Genomic DNA, 20,332 nt, shown 5'->3' on the forward strand with positions numbered 1-20,332 from the left:
CCAATTAAAAAATAACTGAAATTTTCGATATGAGTTTATAGTTAATAATTTCTTCTCGACTGTGCCTTAGAATGTTAAATTTTGATGATTCTAATTAAAAATCGTGACTTCTCTTATTGTTAGAGTTTAGACACACGTGTAATGACCCAATGACACTTGCATTAGTTGCAGACGAGATTCGTAATGAGAAAATAACATAATGTTGACAAGTCGAATGAAATTCACAAAAGCCGAAGGCGACTTCGGAAAGCGCGCGAGAACTTCGGGCCTCGTCGGCTCCACTTGCGCTCTCCTGCGAAGTCAGTGACGCCGAGAGGGGGTGATTCTGGTTCGGGAGGGAGGGGTGAGGCACTCGGCCATCATCGGTGGAGGCGCACCACACAGTGCCACACAGTTCAGTGACCTGACGTAGCGTGAGAGGGTGGTGGGGATTCTGACATATTGCTGCCTTGCTTTGCCGCGCTGGTCCCCCCGGATCTTCAAACCCCGAAAAATTCATGCATCAGTCGAGTGCTTTCCGTGCGTTTTTCCGAACAGTGACGTCGTCGTTGTCGTCTATTCATCGCGGATATATTCACAAAGCAAAGAATCACTTAAAACAAACCAACACTTGCAATGAAGAGCAATAATTGATAACGAGTACTTGTGCTATCTGTAGGATCAATTTCTAAATACTTTCAAGTACTTTTTCTCATTCGGTTTACAAGTGTTTTTCCTCCTTTTTTTAGGAAGTGTTGTTTGTTCAGAAATATCCCCCTTTGTATAGCATTAAGTTTCCTGTTTAGTCATTACTTCATCTTCTTTCTCTTCATATGTATTGACTTTTAGCTCTCTCCTTCATTCTCTAAAAATAAATTTCTCACATTCCTTTTCTTCTGGACAATATATATGATTATTATTTTCGGGAATATTCATAATGCAACAATTTCTAAAATTACGACAAAGTTCATTAATTAATTCGTCTAAAAATTTTGTTACAAGATAAACTTGTGATAAAACTAAATTTATCAGTGCATTTGTTTTAATAATGATGTAGTGTTTCTACTTGCAGTGATGGTGTTGTGTTAGTAATACATGTATACAATGGTGATAAGGACGGTGTATCTAAACTTTAAATTTTGATTTAATACTTATTCAAAGCAATGCAAATCATTTTCGTCTAAAGTGTTAACAACAATTTTCTATAAAAATCTCACGCAGATAGTGACTGATTCGTCTCAGCGGAAACACGTACTTGAATATATAACATTTCTAAATTATAACTATCCAATAAGTTTTAAGAAGTAAAGTTTCAGATGAACGGAATGACACACGCAGTCGCGGTCTTTTCAAATGAAAGAACGATTGATCATCCTTGTTTACACAGAATGTACTGATGTTTTATTATGGGAATATAAAATTATTTAAATTTTTAAAATTACATGCATACTTTTTATACAGTTTGGAACTCGGTATTTTTTAATCAAAGAATTTTTTACACACTTGATATTTAAAATTGAAGATAATTTAAAAAGCAGAATGACAACTGTTTACTTTTTCATCTTTTTATGATATCATTGATGGAGGAAATATCAAAAATGCTTATGGAGTCTTACCGACTCAAAGCGATTTTAAGGAATTCCCCCTTTTTGAAAGAACCGCATGCTTATCAACGCGCTACGCGCATTGGAGATGGGTGACTGTACTTTAGAGTTCATCGTTCTCAGTTATGTAATGTTCGACTATAACTATATGGTCACAAGCGCCTCGACGCTAGCGGCGCTTACGTTGCATTGCTGCTTACACATTATGCTTGGTATAATACTCTAACGTAATCACTTTCAACTGACTCGCGTTCATTATTGTTTTTTTATTTATTCTTTTTAAATAGACAAGCTCACATTTGTTTATTTATATCCCTATATGAAAATATCTTGAACACTAAATTGTTTAAATATTTATAAATATTTCATTGTGGAGAAATTTCTAATTATTTAAAGCACTTAACACTGTCTATGATAAACAAGATGCTTTTCAATGAATCTTATAAATTTTATTCAATCCTATTTTACATTAATTGTTATGTTCATTTTAGTAATCACTAAATTAAATTTAAAAAATTTTTAAACAATTCAAAACTATTTTCTTCAGTCATATAAAAACTAGAAATTTTCAAAAATACCAAACAATTTAAGTTTAATTAAATTTCAAGAAGTTAACAATTTTTCGACCTTTCTAACTTCTTCAAATTTAATATTTAATCTCCGAATGATAAATTTACTTCCTTCAATTTAAGTTTAACTTTGTGAAGAATAAAAGTTACTTTATTATAATTTTTTCTGTGAAGTTAATAAATAATTTTTTTAAATTTGGAATAAATGTTTTCTAGAAGTAAAATATATAAATCAAAGGCCATAATATATTTGACTAATTAAATAAATGATTAGTGATCACGTACTGTCAATTTTTATATTAAAGTTATGCTGGCAAACCACTTAAAATGATATATATATTTATAAACTCAAAGTATATTGTTTCCTGCGTGTATGTTATTATAATCTGATATTTGAGCCAACATTTATCTATTTACTGCTAAGTACACGGTTAACAATATAATAAATGAACAACAATGTTACCTTACGATATGAGATGCAAACAATAAGAATATTTATCTTATCACTTAAATTGTAACTTTTATATACATATTTGTGCGTGTATGTAATGTAAAATATTTCCCACAGTGGCGCAGTAGGAAAAATACGATTGGCATTTAAAATTGAACCAATTTTAGGGGGCCATTTTGACAAGGTCAAAAACTGATGAAAGTAAAACATTAAAATTCTCAAAACTAAAAAACTAATGTTTAGGATTTAGATTCCACTGGCCAACGAAATGTATAAATACGCTAAAATTTAGTTGAAATAACAATATTCTAAATAACTGCAACCTAAAATTTATATATATTAATTTTCGTTGCTCACAATCGAGATAAAGTGAACAGAGTATATATAAGAGTTAGTTGCTCATTGAAATTATCATGCTGGGGATTGTACATTAAGTCAAGTTCTTTATATCCACTGTTAATATTAGCCAAATATTTAAATTTTAAGACTTTCTATTGGTTTTTACATTCTTAGCATTGGGCCAATATTTGCAATAAAATTTGGTTCAATATCTATTCAATCGTTAGCCTTATAATAGTTTCCCATATTGATGATCAGTCTTTCTTTCATATCCAAAAGACTCACTGCTTTCTATAATAGAATTAAAAATAATTAATCATAAATAATGACATATTACTGCAAAGTGTATATAATGAGATGAAATCCGAATGACTAAAAGTTAAATAATCTTCTTCTTCTTCTTCTTCTTAAGTTTATTTAAAAAAGCAATGAATATATTGAAAAGATTAATTGTTATTAAATAAAAAAAAATCCGATTTGTTGTAATAAATAATAAATGATATTTTCTGATTCTGTCATTAAAGATTAATTTTTCTTCGTATGAGTAATTCGGAAATCGAAATTTTAGTATGAATCAAAGGAAACTCTGTATGTTAAGGGAACTAACACTCATATGACTGCTGAATATGCTGAATGATTTGAATTACGCGTTGAGATGGTGGTATGATAATGACGTTTTGGTGAAGCGTAAATGGAGTCTAATCTCTCAACTTTTATTGGGTCTACTTGGGGCGCAGATAGTACGGATTCGAGAACAAGACCGCCTTCTCAACGCGAAAGTCCTGAAAATTCCACTATTGATGATAGAAGAATCCAGGTTAATTCTATACGAGGTAGCTTCATTTTTCTAATATATAATGTAAATATTCATTAAAATGTAAATTAATGAATATTTATTCACTAAATAAACCACTAAATAATATAGTTTTTTAATCACATTAAAACAATATGATTAAATATTAAATATTCAATAAAATAAAACCAAATAAGATAAATAATAAAACCAAATAAATCCTAAATATATTTGTAGATTTTAAGATTCGTAAATAAAAAAGTTCGATACACTGCCAAAACAGTCTATTTTTCTTGAAAGGAATCTTTTTCTTCTTAATTTTCTTATTTTAAAGGGAAATTAGTTTTGTTTAACATTATTTTCCTGAATGTAGGAAAACATTTCTACTTTCCTTGAAATGTGAAATAAAGCAACGACCGCAATAATGGCTATATCTATTCCCAAAAGTTGAATGTCTTATTGACTTGCAATAGTTATAGGTGTTTCTCTGCGGTTCAGTTGAGATATAAATAAGACGAGAGGTTTGTTGATGAGGTTAGAGACTTGTGAATTTGTTATAGCAATCATAATGTAGATTCACAACTTACCAGCTGCAGAGGGTTTCTGCTGCAAATAAGCCTTATCAATTGTAAACCTATTGACAATTTTCAGCACCTGGAAAAAGAAATCATAATCATAAATCATTCAAAAATAAATAAAACTCAAAATTTAAAGAAAATTTTATATCAAAAAATGTTATGCCTTGAAAATATTAGATTGGAATTAAAAATTTTGAAACTTCGGATCTAAAATTTAGTTAAAATCATTAAAATATAACTTAAGGTGATATCAAAGTCGATACAATTCTTGCACAGAGCTTTAGTGGAAAAATTGCATCTTGTCACCTTCTCAAGCAAGTATTTTACTCTGTTAAATTTACAAAACACTTTTTTCATTTTCTACTTTTTGAAAACCTATGTCGTAGATAATAAGCTTGTAAAAGAAAATATATTCAGATCAAGTATCCTAAGTTATATGAAACGCGCCTTTATAGTGATAGAGTGAAGTGCTCCATGCGCTTCTGCACTCAATGAAATACTTACCAAATGGATGGTATGTATATAATTTTGGTTGAAACTTTTGTTTCAGTTGTCAGTAAAATATAGATTATGTTAGACATGATATTCGTAATGCTAGTCAGAATTATTTTACTAATCAAGAAAAGTTTCTTTCAGTGTTAAATGATAAACTGCTCATGGTCCAAAAAGGCAAATTATAACAAGAAAATTACTATGCAGAGAGAACTTTAGGGACTAAAATAATTAATTTAGTTGTCCGATACCAAAAATCATTCTAAATTTGTAATTTGACAATTATTTTATAGAGTGTAGGGCAGGTCAAAAAAACATTTTTTAAAGTAATACATTTTCTGAAAGCTTGTTTCTTTATGAAGTAAGTTTGCATAAGGATATCTTCAGATTAAAGCATAAATAAGTACCTTATTATAGTGCTACATTTTTCAAGCGATGCAAACAATAACCTGTAAAAAGTTTACAATACTTTTTTACTAGTTAGAGTTACACACAAACCAACTTAAGTGCGAAACACCATTACTACTTATTGTTTCGTCAAACATATGAATTACTATAATTATTCATTGCTCATGCCCTAAAAACAAAAAATGACTAAGTAATGTTCGGACAAGAATGGTTCCTGTCCAAAAAGTTTTCGTAATAGACAGAACTCTTTGTTCTCTTCTAGATATGAACCATTCCTGTCTAAAAAGGGTTCAGTAATGACTGGAAATTAATAGTTCATGTACCGACGTCCGACAGTAATGAGAACTGTCAAAATCAATTGTTTTCTTGGATAAGCACTATTTCTGTCCAAACATTACTTAGATGTCCAAACGACTTATGCTCTCATTGTAAATATAATTTGTATTTTATTGAGACAAACCCAAATTTTAATCTTAGTTCAGACACAATATGCAGACTTTAGGTGATATTTGTTTTGATGTTATTATTAAAAAAAAATTGTTATTTTAATTACAGCCCAGATCGAAATAATACCCTGCAAGGTTTGCGGCGACAAAAGCAGCGGGGTACATTACGGAGTAATCACTTGCGAAGGATGCAAAGGATTTTTCAGGCGGTCTCAATCGTCAGTTGTAAACTACCAATGTCCGAGGAACAAAAATTGTGTTGTAGACCGTGTTAACAGAAACCGCTGCCAGTACTGTCGGCTTCAAAAGTGCCTGCGACTCGGCATGTCCCGAGATGGTGAGTCCATTATGTTATTCATGAGTAAAACTATTTAACTCATCAATTTCAAAAATATAAAATCGGTAAATTTAAAAGTTTTGAAATTTAATATCAGATGTAGATGGAAATTAATTAAACATGTGCTACTAGAATAGCTTCTTCTATTGACAGAAATGAAACTTATGCATTTGCCATTAATTAGAAAATTTCTTGGACCTTTATTTTAAGGGGACACCCAAGTCACCTAAAAACAATGCAAAAAGAGTCAACTTTCGGTACACTTTTCTCGAAAACTATTATTCCAATTGCGTTCGCCCTTTTTTCATTCGATTACAAATATAATCAATTATATGAATAAGAAGTAATACGACGTTATCTCCAATAGAAACTTTTTTATGAATATTTATACCCAAAGCAAAATAAAAATCCCATTTTCTCTGATTCATTGACTCATATCTCCGTTTGAACAACTCAAAATGATGTTAAACTTCTTATTCGTATTCTTGGAACCATACTGAACAAAGTAAAAAAAAAATTACAAATCGGTTTAGTAGATTCGGAGAAAAGTGTATCGAAAGTTAAAAAATTGGAAAAAAACATTTTTACAGGAGACACGAAAAAAGAAAAAATACTAAAAACTCATGGTATTCAGAATCATGTAATCAGATTTTTTCTACTTTTCAGAAAAGGTTTTAAAAAGTCTTGTTCTATTCCTAATTGAGTCTACTTTTAGAAAATCAAATTTTAAAAAATCGATTTTTTGTCATTTTTCCACTTAGGTGTCCCCTTAAGGCATAGTTGTACTTGTAAAGTAAGAAAAGCTAACGCTATTCATGAAGAGTATTTGCTGTATACTGTACTTTTCTAAATTCATATACAGAGCAGAAAAAGTCTTAAAGATTAAACCTTAAATTTAATTTGAATGTAAGGAAACTCGCCGATGTCTTAAAAAAGGACTTGGTTTATTCTGGGTTTCAGAATTAGATTTCACAGTTGAAATAGACTGGGCACCTATCATCTTTCGTAGTATTTCAACAAGATTGTCGCCAAAATTTCTGCAGCATGGAATGTCTAAATCTTGATTTAGCGGAATCCTCTAAATTTTTAGTTTTAGTTTATTAACCATCAAAGAATAAAAATATTCATTAATCAAGTGGAATATACTTTTGTTTCGAGAGCATATTAGAACAGAATTTTTCCCCTAAATGTGCAAATCCAATGCATATTAGAAGTGCATAAACAAAAAGTACATTAAATAAACACACTTTAACGTTAAAGAGCATACACAACACGGGAACATATTTTTTACGCATTTCTTTTTGCAGTGATAATGATTCTACACTGATTAGAGATAGATAATAATTGAATAATTATATTGTATGTAGAATATTTGAAATTTTTGAGTTTAAAACTTATGATTGTGGCACGCGTAATAAGCGGGGTGTACGACCCCTTATCAGTCAAGTCCCTTCCCGCTCCTGTTCGTATTCTTATCAAAGTGAGTTATATTATTTCACGTATATATATGTCATATATAAAAGTGAAAGTGTATGTTCAAAATTATTTGAAAACATTTCAGTTTTTGAAAAGAATAACAAAAGTTTTTTCTAATCTTCAGAATTTTACTTGAAATTTTCGTTCAAATAACACTTAGTCTCTATAAGGAATCAGTTAAAACTGACTAATATCGAAGTAAAAAATCAGTTAAACATGTGATTAAACATGTGACTTTTATAATCGATTCAAATTCAGGGATTACTTTTGTTTAGTATTCTATAAATCAGAATTAGTAGTTCTCTACTATAATTAAAGAGTGTTGATTCATTGACCAATTAAATAGTAAGGATTTTACTAAATTCGAGTAAAGTAACTGCTAATTTTATAGGAAAATTTTATTAACTAACGTAGTAAAGCTATACTATTTCAGTTTTAATTTTATACGGTATTAGAGTGTATATTTTATAAAATTAGTAGTTTCTATTAAAAATTAGTAAAATCCTTACTATTCAATAAATTGGTAAACTGTTCAATTAATTTTACATAATATCGATTTCTTTTTTGCATATTATTTAATTAATATGACTGATGACTGACATTTACAACATATTGACATGTATGTACTGCACCGGAAAAAATATTGAAAATATTCTTTTTAATTTAGTAACATTTGACGAACAGAAATAGCATTGCAAACACAGCAATTGATTCTGCAAAAAAGGGAACTTTTGCTTTCTTTAATAAACTTACTCATATATGACATGTATAATTTCTGTAGTAACTATAGCAAAGATTACTATTTTTACAGAAACACTTGCCGTATTGACAATATGCTTTGATTATTAAGCAATAATTACTAAATTAAAAATAACTTTTCAGTGTGTACAAATTAAAAACTTTTTATGTATTTAATTGTTAGTATTGTTTGTTTGAAATTGAAATTGTTCCCTTCTCATAATAATAATATTATCTCGAAATAAGAATATAGATGCTTGCGTTATGATATTTCTGTCGTTGGTGTCGATCTATTTTTATAATCGGCTCATTCTAAAATGTGAATAGGTAGTTGAAGCAGTCGCAGTCTATAGGCAATATTCTCGCACACTGCATATACATAAATACACGCATTTAGTGATAAGGCGTCGCGACTGTATAGTGCTACTGCGGCGCTATATATAGCGCCAGAAAATGCATCGTGCGGCCAACACGCGTGTTCTTCCTGATGGTGTCTCACTCTCTTTATCTCTGTCTCTTGTCCCGGTCGATCACCTTTTGCCTCCTCTTCTATATTTCTCTTATAACTTCTTCTTCGTCTTCTTCTCCCTCATCATTTAAAGTTTCCCCACTTTTTTGTGCCATCCACCCATGTCAACTGCTCTTATCCCCTCCTCCTCTCAACCCCCTCGCAGTTGAGAACTCGACTGACGTCACACGCTACTAATTCTTCATTCTTCTTTGCCCCCATGATCATCCAAGTACTGCTGCACCATAACATGTTGCCGTGTGTGCACACACATGCAAACCTTTCCTTCGTGCGTCTGTATGTACTACGGCTCGTAGCGGTTTGCAGAGGTGTGTGACGCATTTGCGTCGTCTTGTGACGTCACGCCGAGCAAGTCAGTTGGTTCCGCGTTCTTCCTCTGCGCATGCGCACCCACTGACGGTCTTTAAATGCATGCACTATCCATATATTGGTGATTGACCTCAAATCAATACAATCTGTTACATAGATCTAAAATCACTATAACTTCTTGTTACTATCAATATCGAACTCTGTCTTGACTTATTATGATTCTTTTATGGTATGCATTTCGGCAATTAAAAGTAGATTCATTTTCCTTAGCATAGGTACAGACAGCAGACACCTCTTCTTTTTAATAACACTTATTTTCAAAAGCATGGTTCAAGAAAAAAAGGGGCCTTATACATTATTTTACTTAATCTATTTCTTACAAACTAAGATAAACAAATGATTATATTCTTCCGAGAGCGTATATTAGAATTTTCGTCAAAAATCGTCATTTTGAACTCATGGAATTGACGATTTACGGCGATAGAGTTAAGGATAAATTATATCATCAGCAGAGGGTTAAATTCCTTCCATCTGATACATTGAATATTTAATACTGATTACAGATTAATATACATAAAAGGATAAATTTGTTCTAAACCAATAATATTGTTTCAGCTGTAAAATTCGGTCGAATGTCGAAGAAGCAAAGGGAGAAGGTCGAAGATGAAGTTAGATTTCATAGGGCGCAGATGAGAGCAGCATCAGAAACTGCGCCTGATAGTAGTGTATTTGAACATCAAACACCAAGCAGCTCAGATCAACATCACTCCTATAATGGCGGGTTGGTATTATTTTATATTTATAATTTTATATACAAATCAACAAACATACGTATTATATGCATATTGATAATGTAATTGTATTTTCCTCGCAGTTATACTTATGGGAGTAGTGAGTACACCTCGTCTGGTCCTGGTACTGGGAATTCAGGTTATTATAGTCATGGGGCTATTACTAATTACGAGCTTAGTGCAGACTATGTCGACAGTACGACGGCCTATGATCCTCGACCGACACCGACTCAAGTCGACACAGTCACACCTGATACACCTTCCGTCAATGCGTCGGGTGTAATTCCTAATGTGGTAGCCTCCGGTGAGTTTTCAAACAACTTGATAATATGTATCAAGTTTTATACTTTTAACAAGTTTCTTTATTTTGTTTTTGTCTGGTATATAAAGCTTAAATTTAAAAAAAATAAAGAAACACTATACACTGTAAAAAAGGGAGTTAAATTTTAACTCCCCAGGGGATTCTATAAAAGTCGCACCCATTGGGGAGTTAATGCCAGGGGAGTTAAAAAAAGAGAGTTAAAATTTCACACTCAAATGCTAACTCCCCAAGGAAAAAATAACTCGCGCGGGTGTTGAATGAAGGGAGTTACAAATTAACTCTCTTTTGGAGTTGATTTTTAACTCGAAAAATTTCACTCCCAACTCCCGAGTCCGTTAACTCCCTAAATTTTTTACAGTGTAAGGATCTTAAAAACTGTGAGATTACTATTTTAGTTAAATGATTAATCTTCTTGTCAGAGTAAAAATTTGGACTAGTATGGGTCTACGTAGAATGAAAGCTCTAAATCTCATATCTTAAATTTTCCATGAGAGGGAAAAGGATAGAACATCTTCTGTCCTTTTCTAGAAAAAGGTAAACGATATTTCCATCCTTTTTTTTGTCAAGTAATAATTAAGATGTAATAAGATTTATAAGTTTTATTTTACTTTGGAGTTATATTAGTCAAAATTCGGTTTAAAATGACATATATTCTTTACAATCCATCGAACTATTCTATTTAAAAAATTGAATTAAAAACCTATTTTCAAGACTTTATTTAAACACCCTTAAATCGTAAATTGGATAATTTGCCATTTTAACTCATCTCACTTACCTATTTATAAATTACAATATACCAGATGAAAACAAACACAACTTTTATATACAACAGTGCATATGTTAAGGGTTTAAAACATCAAGTATTTTCTGGATTATATTAACATTATTCGTACTATCAGTAAATCTTATTCAGGGTGGTCACAAGTTCTAGTTCATCAATTTCCCTGACAATTTACTGACATTAACATTTCTTTCCCTGACAAAATTCTTTTTACAGGAAAATATGAATGTTTACAGAAAATGAGTAAAATTTATGAATTTTAAAAATTTCTAAAAATTACAATTATAACCCTTTTTGATTTCAATTAATTTCTACAATTTTCAACTACGCTTCATCTCTGAATCAATTAATTTAAATAATTTTCCAAAAGTTATCTTCTAGAATTCAATTATTTAAATACAAAAACTTAATTTTTTATAATAACTGTAATTCTCCATAATCAAATTTTTGAAGAATTTTAATTATAAACATGATCATGATTTCGCAAAAATAAGTTCAAAAAGTGAATTTTCATAAATTTGTATTTACATTCTTTGAAGATATTTGAATCTTAAAAAAATTATTAGAAAACAATTCTAATAATTAGTTTTTAAAAATATTTTAATGTAATTTTTCGAAAATAATTGAATTTTTTTAAAGAATTTTTATATAATTTAAAAAACTATAATTAATTTTTTTGAAGAATTTTAATTAAAAATTTTAAACACGATTTTTTTCTCCAAAATGTTAAAAATAATTATAAAATGTTATTATTTTTTGTATTATATATTTTTTGAATTTTCGGAAATATGTAATTGAAAATATATATACTTAAGGGGGAGTGACACCTTTGAGGCCTCTTTTGAACCTGTTTTTCATGAATTTTTTTAAGACACGGGAATAAAATAAACAAAATTTGGTTTTGAGGGATTTATTTGTTAACTTTTTAAGTTTACAAAAATATATTTATACGTAAAAAAAGTTTAAATTTGTTGCCTATAGAGGGCGCCGAAATTGGTCTACATTCTCTGCAGAGCAAATCGGTGGGCAAGATTCCGGTTAGACCGTTTAATCTAAATCAAAAATTCAAAGTTTTTCTGAATCTGAGATAGATTTAGCTTTCGAGTACGTAGGATATTTTAAAAATATTAATTTTTGTGTATTTGGCAGTTGTTCGAAGTAAAAAGTCGATTTTTAGGGCGAAATTTTGTCAAAAAATCTGTTGCCAAAAAAAAAAACAAAGAAACCAAAAAAAACCGCTACGTACTCAAAAGCATTAGTAAATGAGAATTAAAAAAAACTTTGTCCGAAGTCAATCCGATCAAAACTGTTCCTGGCTAGACTGCCCACCGTTTTTAAAAACGTCATTTCGAGAAAAACGCGTTTAAAGTTTTGAAAGCACTTGAAGCGCTCTTGGACACCTTTTACAGATTTTGATTTTTTCCACATAAAATAACTCCGAAATCATCTCTAATGATATAATTTCTATTCTACACATTATAAAGTATCGTTTAAGCAAAGAAAAAAAAATTCGATTTTTTTTCGGGTCAAAGGTGTCACTCCCCCTTAAAATATTGAATTTTAAAAAATTAGAACTTAATTTTCATTAGTTTTCATTTTTAAATTTACTTCATTAAAATTTTTGATAAATTCAATTCTTTTCCAAAATTTACAATGAAAATTTTTCAAAAGTTGATTTTCAAAAATTGTAACAAAACACTTGGAAAAAAATACTTGAACAATTATTTTCAATTAAATTGTGCAAAATTTCAATTATTCAAAAAGATTTTTATTATAGACATATTTAAAAAATGTAATTATCTTCAAAAATGATTCAAAAACAATTTTTAAAAGCTTTGTTTATAGTTATTTATTGCATTATAAAAATCAAAGTAAGTTGTATACTTTTTCACTAAAAATTGTGGTATTTTGTTGCAATGTTTTGAAGAAAAGTCGAAAAACGTCTGAATTTTCTTAACTTTTCTGACAAAAAATTGTTTTCCTGACATTTCTCTGACTTTACTGACATGTGGCCACCCTGCTATCGTTGGTTCAAAATTGGCCTTCAGATGAAGAAAATTTAAACCAACTTTATGATTCAATTTAAAGAAAACAGAAATTATTATTAATAGATGTATTTTAATAAAGATCGCCTAATGATGCGTTAAGAGTTTTTTTTAAATTAAAAGTGTCACGAACATTTAAATATTGCATTGTCTTAAGGGGATGTCAAAGTCAATGCAATTTTTAAGAGCTTTATTAAAAAAGTTGCTTTGTCTTTAACAACCCCTTATTATTTTTTCTTTAATTCTTACTACATAAGTTACTAAATGCGTATTATTCAATCATTGCATAGAACTTAACTAAAAGCTCTCATTCGATAGACTTGAAAGCTGTTGCTTTATAGTTGGCATTTTTTATTGTATTCTTTTAAAAATAATAGGAAAATCCTTGTCAACTACGACAACCGGAAGTGGTGCAGGAAGTGGTGGCAATGGTAGTAGCAGCGTTGGAAACAGTGGAGGAGGTGGTAATGGCGGTGGTAATGGTGGTGGGGGTGGCGGTAGCGTTAGTGGTGCAGGTGGTGGTTCTTTGAGCGGTGGAGGAATTGTGGCTGTCAAACAAGAGTCTACGGTCGAAATAGCCAACCTTGGACATGGTTCCTACACAATGGTCGACTCGACAACATTTCTGAGCAGTCAGCAGCAGAGAGTCAACAATCCAGAAGACGATGAAGAGCCCAGTATGTCCCATGCGAGATGTGAGGCTATGTCTGTGTCCATTTGCATGAGCATGTCTGACTTAAATAGCCTATTTCCACTTGTGTCCCACCCTTCACGTCAAGCCCTATAAATCTACATACCTGCAATTGATTATCATTTCTTCAATTCTATTCAGGGGTCTTCGCACTTTCACTGCTGTAGCCCTTTATTTTTTCAATGTTTAAATTCGAGATCAGTTTCATATTTTTTTTCATTTTTTAATGCATTTATATATTGAGAAATTCGACATCAAGCTTGGGAGACCCTTGAAGTTTTCTGTCATTGTCTTGCATTTTTTATTTTTTGTGTCAAGAGTGTAATGTGTGTGATCTTTCGAGTTTGAAATGCAGAAATGCGCAATGTTTCTAAAGTTTTCGCACCCTGCGCACACTATCAAAATTTCTCTTTGCATGAATAATGAGATGTAACATGAGATGATAACATTAATGTATGAAACATATATTATATTTATTATCAGTGTTTGTCGCGATGTTACACGCTTAGTTGGTAATATTGACGATATGCGGAATGCAACATGTAAAACAATTTATTTCTTCTGTTCTTGCAGACCCAGCACAAATCAATGAATTGCTCTCAAAAACAATATCCGATGCACATGCGAGAACATGTTTCCATACTACTGAACAAATTCAAGAAGCCTTTCGCAAGCCTCACGATATCACCAGGTTACTCTACTATAAGAATATGGCTCACGAGGAACTTTGGCTCGAAAGTGCTCAGAAATTAACAACAGTTATTCAGCAAATTATCGAGTTTGCTAAAATGGTGCCAGGCTTTATGAAGCTCTCGCAGGATGATCAAATTGTCCTTCTTAAAGCCGGTAAGTATGCTGTGCGCAAATAAATGATTCTTTTTTAGAAAACCATGAATAGTTTAGAAACCTACATGTTCTTTATTTTTTAGGTTCATTTGAATTGGCTGTGTTACGTATGAGCAGGTACTTTGATCTGCAACAAAATTGCGTTCTCTATGGTGATGCCTTGCTGACTCAAGACGCGTTCTATACTAATGATACAACAGAGATTAAGTTAGTTTCTCACGTTTTCGAAGTTGCGAGAAGCGTGGCTGAGTTAAAACTCACTGAATCAGAACTTGCGCTCTACAGTGCTGCCGTTCTACTTAGTCCTGGTGAGTCAGTTTGCAAGAAAGAAATAGATAAATAAATAAATTTTCTCTAAATTTCCAAATTCATGTTTCAATGACAATTGCTAATTCCTTGTTATCAGATCGATCGGGATTAAAAGGATCAGGAGAAATCACGAGGCTTTATCAGGCTGTGATCAGAGCATTAAGGACCGAATTAGACAGAAATCACGTGTCGCCAATTAAGGGTGATGTTACAGTATGTGACGCAATGCTCGCGAAAATACCCCAACTACGAGAAATCTCGAGCATGCACATGGAAGCCTTAGCAAAATTTAAACGGTCGCAACCTCAACTGGAGTTTCCGGCCCTTCACAAAGAGCTGTTTAGCAGTGACAGCTGAACAAATGAAGAAGCAGCGCAGGGTGACCCGACGCTGACAGACAACGTAGAATGCAAGTGATCCGGGGCCTTGCTCTGTCAAGGTATTGCACTTGTTTCTCAAATCACATATCTCACCCAACACCTAAAAACTTGGTCCTAAAAACTATTTTTCTTCTTGTTCCAGATTATTTTCTTCGTAATGAACATATTGGGCCTTAATTAAACATAATATTGTTATATATATATATATATATAGAATATATAAGAGCAATATAAAAAATATATATAAACATATACATGTATGTATACATAGTGCTATATGTAAGAAAAACGTGTCATGTATACATAAATGTACATGTGTATTAAAGAATATATATGTATTTATATATATACACCCCTGAGCGTATAAATATATTTACATATATAAATGCGAGCTATTGGTTGTTATGATAGATTCATAAAGATTATATTATTGACTAATATGTTTATAAAGCTGGCTAGGTCGGTTTTAGAATGATAAAATTATTAGGCTCTAACCGGGAAACCTGATTCGATCAGTGAATCGCCAAATACCGCAGTGAGCATATGTAAATTTTATATTATTTTATTAATTTCCAATTGGATAATTTTTGTAACGATGCTGTGTAATCAGGTTTCTTCTGTGAGATGTATGTATATGTATGTTGTCCTAGAACCGTTCTCGCCAATACTGAATACATACAAGTAGTTAGTTTTAATTAAAAAGTTTTGGTTAACGCACTTTAATGATGCGCTTCATAATACGTAAATATTACTTCCTGCGAGTCCCATAATTCACAAACTATATCTCAATTCGTTTTCTGTGCATACACTGTACATTCGTTTATTAAAAGTTTAAAAAAAAAACCTTTTGAAAAATGATGTTTCAAACCTGACGAAAAGAATGTTTCCTAGTTTTATTATAAGGAAAATGTGACGAGCAATTTTGGCATATATGAATAGAATAAATTAGCAATCGCTATTGTATTGCATAATATTAATAAAGCTAATACCTAAAAATGTGTATACGTAAATACATAAATAGCAAAGAGTAAGGAAAAAGTAAAGTTTTAAGCTTATTTTATGTTGTGAGGAAAAGACTATAGATGGGAAGAAAACTCATTTTCTCTCTCACCTTAATAATTATATCTCTAAATTTCGTAAAGTGGATATGTTTCGGTTGGAATTTCAATATTAGTACTAGACGAGTAATTTTCGAAATTATATTTTGTATCCAGAAAACGAGTTGCATTATACAAACAAACGATTGTATTGTATAAATTAGAAGAGCTAATTACGCAAACGTTTTTGTTATAATAAATTGCGAAATGAAAATAATGAAAATAATCGATATACTTATTAAAGATTGGAAGTAATGTTTGCATGTGCGATGCGTAAAAACAACTAGCAAGGAGTATCGATATGTAGGTAGAAGTGCGAGTTAACAGAAAAAGAAAAAAAGAAGGAAACGAAGTGAATATTATTATCTTATTGATTAACGATTAAATAGAGTTCATTTACCTGTAGAAAACACAAATTCATCATACACAAACGGAGTATGATAACACCCACGTTGCAACTAGGAGTTATTATGCAATTTGCAGTTAAATTTTATAATATATATGTACATACATATACACACACGCATGAGGATGAATATGCGTGTATGTATATGTATATATTTAGAAAATAAACGAAAGTTGACGGATAATATACAGTTATAATTGATGCTTGAGGTAACCATTTTCGAAGAATGTGTGATATATCCATGTCTTTTTTATACTTGCCCGCTTTTCTTATCTTATATATAATAAAATAAAGATTAAAAAATAATAAGAGTAATGAATAAAAACGATTGCCTTTGCAGTTTCTTCCTTATCATTCTTTCAAACTTTCAAATCGAATCGAATCGCTAATTACTAAGTCATCGAAGATGGTCATCTCTTGCGCAGGATATATAATATAAGTACGCATATTGGTAAATCGTTAATGATATTGTTGCGGCCCTCGCGATGGTCCCTGGGCGCTCATCAAAAGTAGACGATTATATTCTGTTTGGCTGATAATGAATTTCAAATTACGAATCAGTGAAAAGGACCTTGGCAATCGGACCAATGAACAAATTCGTTCGACTAAATTTAAGTGAGCAATTTTATCTCGCGATTCCATCGATAAATTTTAGCGAATCGCGAATCGCGAATTACGATTAGTGAATTTTTGGTATGTCAAGAGTAATAACATTTTTTTTTTTCGTTACGAAAAAATCTAATTTTTATCTTGTATATCACCTTTAGACTTAAATAATCTCGTTTAACTATATTTAAATGATTTAAAATTGAAATTAAATTTTTATATTGGATGAAAGACTTATATTACCTAAATTAATATGAAGTAAAGTTACAGACTTAAAAAATTGGATAAGGCATAGTGTGAAAAATTGTCAATGAGATAAATAAAAGTAATTATTGTTTAAATTGTAACGTAAAAAATCTTTTACCTGCAAATGCTATTTAAAATGTTTAATGAATAAAAAGTTTTGTAAATATTCTGTAAAGTCACTATTGTTGTAGTAATGTCTTTTAACATTGATGTTTTAATGACAAATATTTCTTACATTTTATATGACTTGCTATTTTAGATTAATTGTTTGAATTTTACAAGAAACAGTTTTTTTCAGCGCGAAATATTATATCTATTTCCTGTCATTTTGTCAGTAGTGATACAAAGACATTGTTTTGTGATTTATAAGCAAATCGCTTACGAGTGTGAATCCGAACCTGGAGAAATTACAAAACAAAAGTTTCGCTTTGCCAGCGTTGATCGTCCTGGCACAGGTATAACTAATCAGAGGCACTTATTTATAGATATACATATATGAATATATGTGTGTGTATATTTGTATGCGTACAAATATAGACACATATATGCAAAACATGTACACTTACAATTAATATTACGTTAATTCAGTACCTGTGGTTGTTGTAAAATATTTAAGGAGGGAAAAAGAACGTGAACAAGAAAAGTATGAAAATTCATTTAATTTATTGCGCGCGCTTCGAGATGGAGATTTTTAGGTTGAAAGTGAGACTTTTGTTTTAACGTGTAAGTATGGTGCGTGCGAAAGTTCAGGAGGCTTCAAATGAAAAATAAGTATATCCTCTTGTACTTCAATGTAATAGTAAATTAATTAATTACTTAATGTAAGTTAACGGTTATTATAAAAAAACAATAATAAATAAATAAATGAAAACACGAGCGGTGGACCATCGTGCATCGCCTACTTACCCCTTCATTATATTAAGTATTTAACAGTGAAAAGAAGGTAAATGAACCGGAGCTTTCGCCCTGAAACAGAGTATGTTGGTGTAAATGTAAAAAAATGGCAATTGACTGTAAAGAATGAATGAATTATTTGAAGAAATAAAAAACATCGCTAACTACCTATACTGTAATTTTGGATGCACACTATAATAGTTACAGTAGGAACCGCTTATAACTAGATTCAAAAGTTGGTGAATAATTTTTGTTCGTACATTCTCTATGTAAAAAAAATGACCTTTTAATTTTAAAAACATATTTAGTAAAATTTACAGTAATTTTTTTCAGAGTACTTGAATGTTTGTGTTGCTTATAACAATCCTTAATAAAGTACATTTTTTAAAATAAACAGTAATGCAAGTTTGATTCTTTATCCTCCTGTTTCAGTGAGGAGAATTGGAATCAAACTATTTGAAGCAGATAATATTTGACAAATTCTTGTTTTTTCAAACACTTAATTTGTTGGTGTTCGTTTTTCATTGTTAGAAGCAAATAGTAACTTGACTCCAGTAAGTAATAATTTTATTTAAATAAATTAACAATCACCTTGAAAGCGACTTTGTTATAAACGGTTCCTACTGCATAACAGAAAGCTCTAAAACATTCATCTTTTTATTTTTCTCAACTTTTTGATACAGTTTTATGCCGAAACTCGTTTCCTCCATGTAGTGTTACATGTCGCTTTGGGCCTCATGGAGAAAACGAGATTCGTACCTATAAGAATTTACCAAAACGTTTAAGGTAACGAAAATAAATACGGAACAGAAATTCCCCCTAGTTCCAGATGAGACTATTTTTCCGGCGCATATAGTTATTTATTAAAATTTCCATCAAACAAGTTTTTATTTTTAGAAAATCAATCTTTATAAATATAAACCTGTATAAAAAATTGTTTCAATGCACTCAATCTGAAACAAATGGTATCCGACTTCTCCAAATCGGAAATTGCTCAATACCTTCTTCTTTAGTTTAAATTTAATTTCAGTTCAAGGGAATGCAAATACTTAGTTATAAACAAAGCAAAGGATTCACATTACTGAAAAAAGATATATAACTTAATTTAGAAAACGAAATAAAGTGTTTCACTTCTAATTTGCAACAATTTTAAATCGGTTTTTGATAATTTTCAAAGGGGATACTTTATAATGAATTCCAATTAATTTTCATTAAAAAAGGCGCGCAAAATAATTTTAAATAATATATAAAACTGCCTTATGGATAATCAATTTTTGAGTCATATTTATGCAATTCATTTTTCTATTGTAAAGTCTGTTACTTTAATTTGAATCAGAGAAATTTTCACTAAATTCTAACTAATCAATAATCAACTAGTATGTTCCTTAATCATTGAAAATTCACCAATTGAGAAGAATTTTAAGGTAGAAAGTGATCCATAATTTAGAAGGCAACATTTTTAAGACATCCTACACTGAATTTTACTGTGCAATGAGAAGTGTGACATGACTTCTCAAAGAGATTAAAAATTTAACATTTTTACACTCACTGAAATGATTTCTAATGGTAGTATACATTTCGCCTAAATATTTATGTTCTTACTATTCTCATTTGGAAAAATTGATGGTATGTATTGCTTTTAGATCTGAGCTTTTTACTTCATAATATTTATATTATACTTACACCTTTATTAATGACCTCCTTCAATAAACAAACAGTGCACGTTAATACTTCTAGTCTGCTAGTGAGTATCTATAGAGTTTTCAAAATAATGTGATAAAGCAAGTTTGTTTTTTGAAATTGATTTTGAATGAAAGTTCTGTAAAAATATTCAAATTTAATAAGAATAAGAAGAAGGAAAATATCGTTT

The 20,332-nt window shown here is 30.6% G+C and overlaps 1 protein-coding gene across 9 annotated transcripts in view; it reads left to right on the top strand.

Moving 5' to 3' along the window:
- Positions 1 to 18,633, top strand: part of LOC122501645 (probable nuclear hormone receptor HR3) — a 67,786-nt gene extending 49,153 nt beyond the window's left edge. For 5 of the 9 annotated variants that reach the window (XM_043611267.1, XM_043611260.1, XM_043611266.1 and 2 more), the window contains 8 exons: positions 5,769 to 5,996; positions 9,664 to 9,829; positions 9,923 to 10,143; positions 13,365 to 13,682; positions 14,252 to 14,524; positions 14,608 to 14,832; positions 14,931 to 15,272; positions 15,356 to 18,633. In XM_043611267.1, the coding sequence (XP_043467202.1) occupies positions 5,769 to 5,996; positions 9,664 to 9,829; positions 9,923 to 10,143; positions 13,365 to 13,682; positions 14,252 to 14,524; positions 14,608 to 14,832; positions 14,931 to 15,190 (1,691 nt within the window). In that variant the 3' untranslated portion in view covers positions 15,191 to 15,272; positions 15,356 to 18,633. Of the gene's footprint in view, positions 1 to 312; positions 1,231 to 3,466; positions 3,776 to 5,768; positions 5,997 to 9,663; positions 9,830 to 9,922; positions 10,144 to 13,364; positions 13,683 to 14,251; positions 14,525 to 14,607; positions 14,833 to 14,930; positions 15,273 to 15,355 lie in introns of those variants that run through there. The other 4 variants (XM_043611261.1, XM_043611262.1, XM_043611263.1 and 1 more) reach the window with 4 other exon arrangements.
- The last annotated feature ends 1,699 nt before the right edge of the window (positions 18,634 to 20,332 follow it).

This window comes from Leptopilina heterotoma, unplaced genomic scaffold, assembly GCF_015476425.1.
Source record: "Leptopilina heterotoma isolate Lh14 unplaced genomic scaffold, ASM1547642v1 Lhet_212, whole genome shotgun sequence".
NCBI classification, from domain to species: Eukaryota; Metazoa; Arthropoda; class Insecta; order Hymenoptera; family Figitidae; genus Leptopilina; species Leptopilina heterotoma.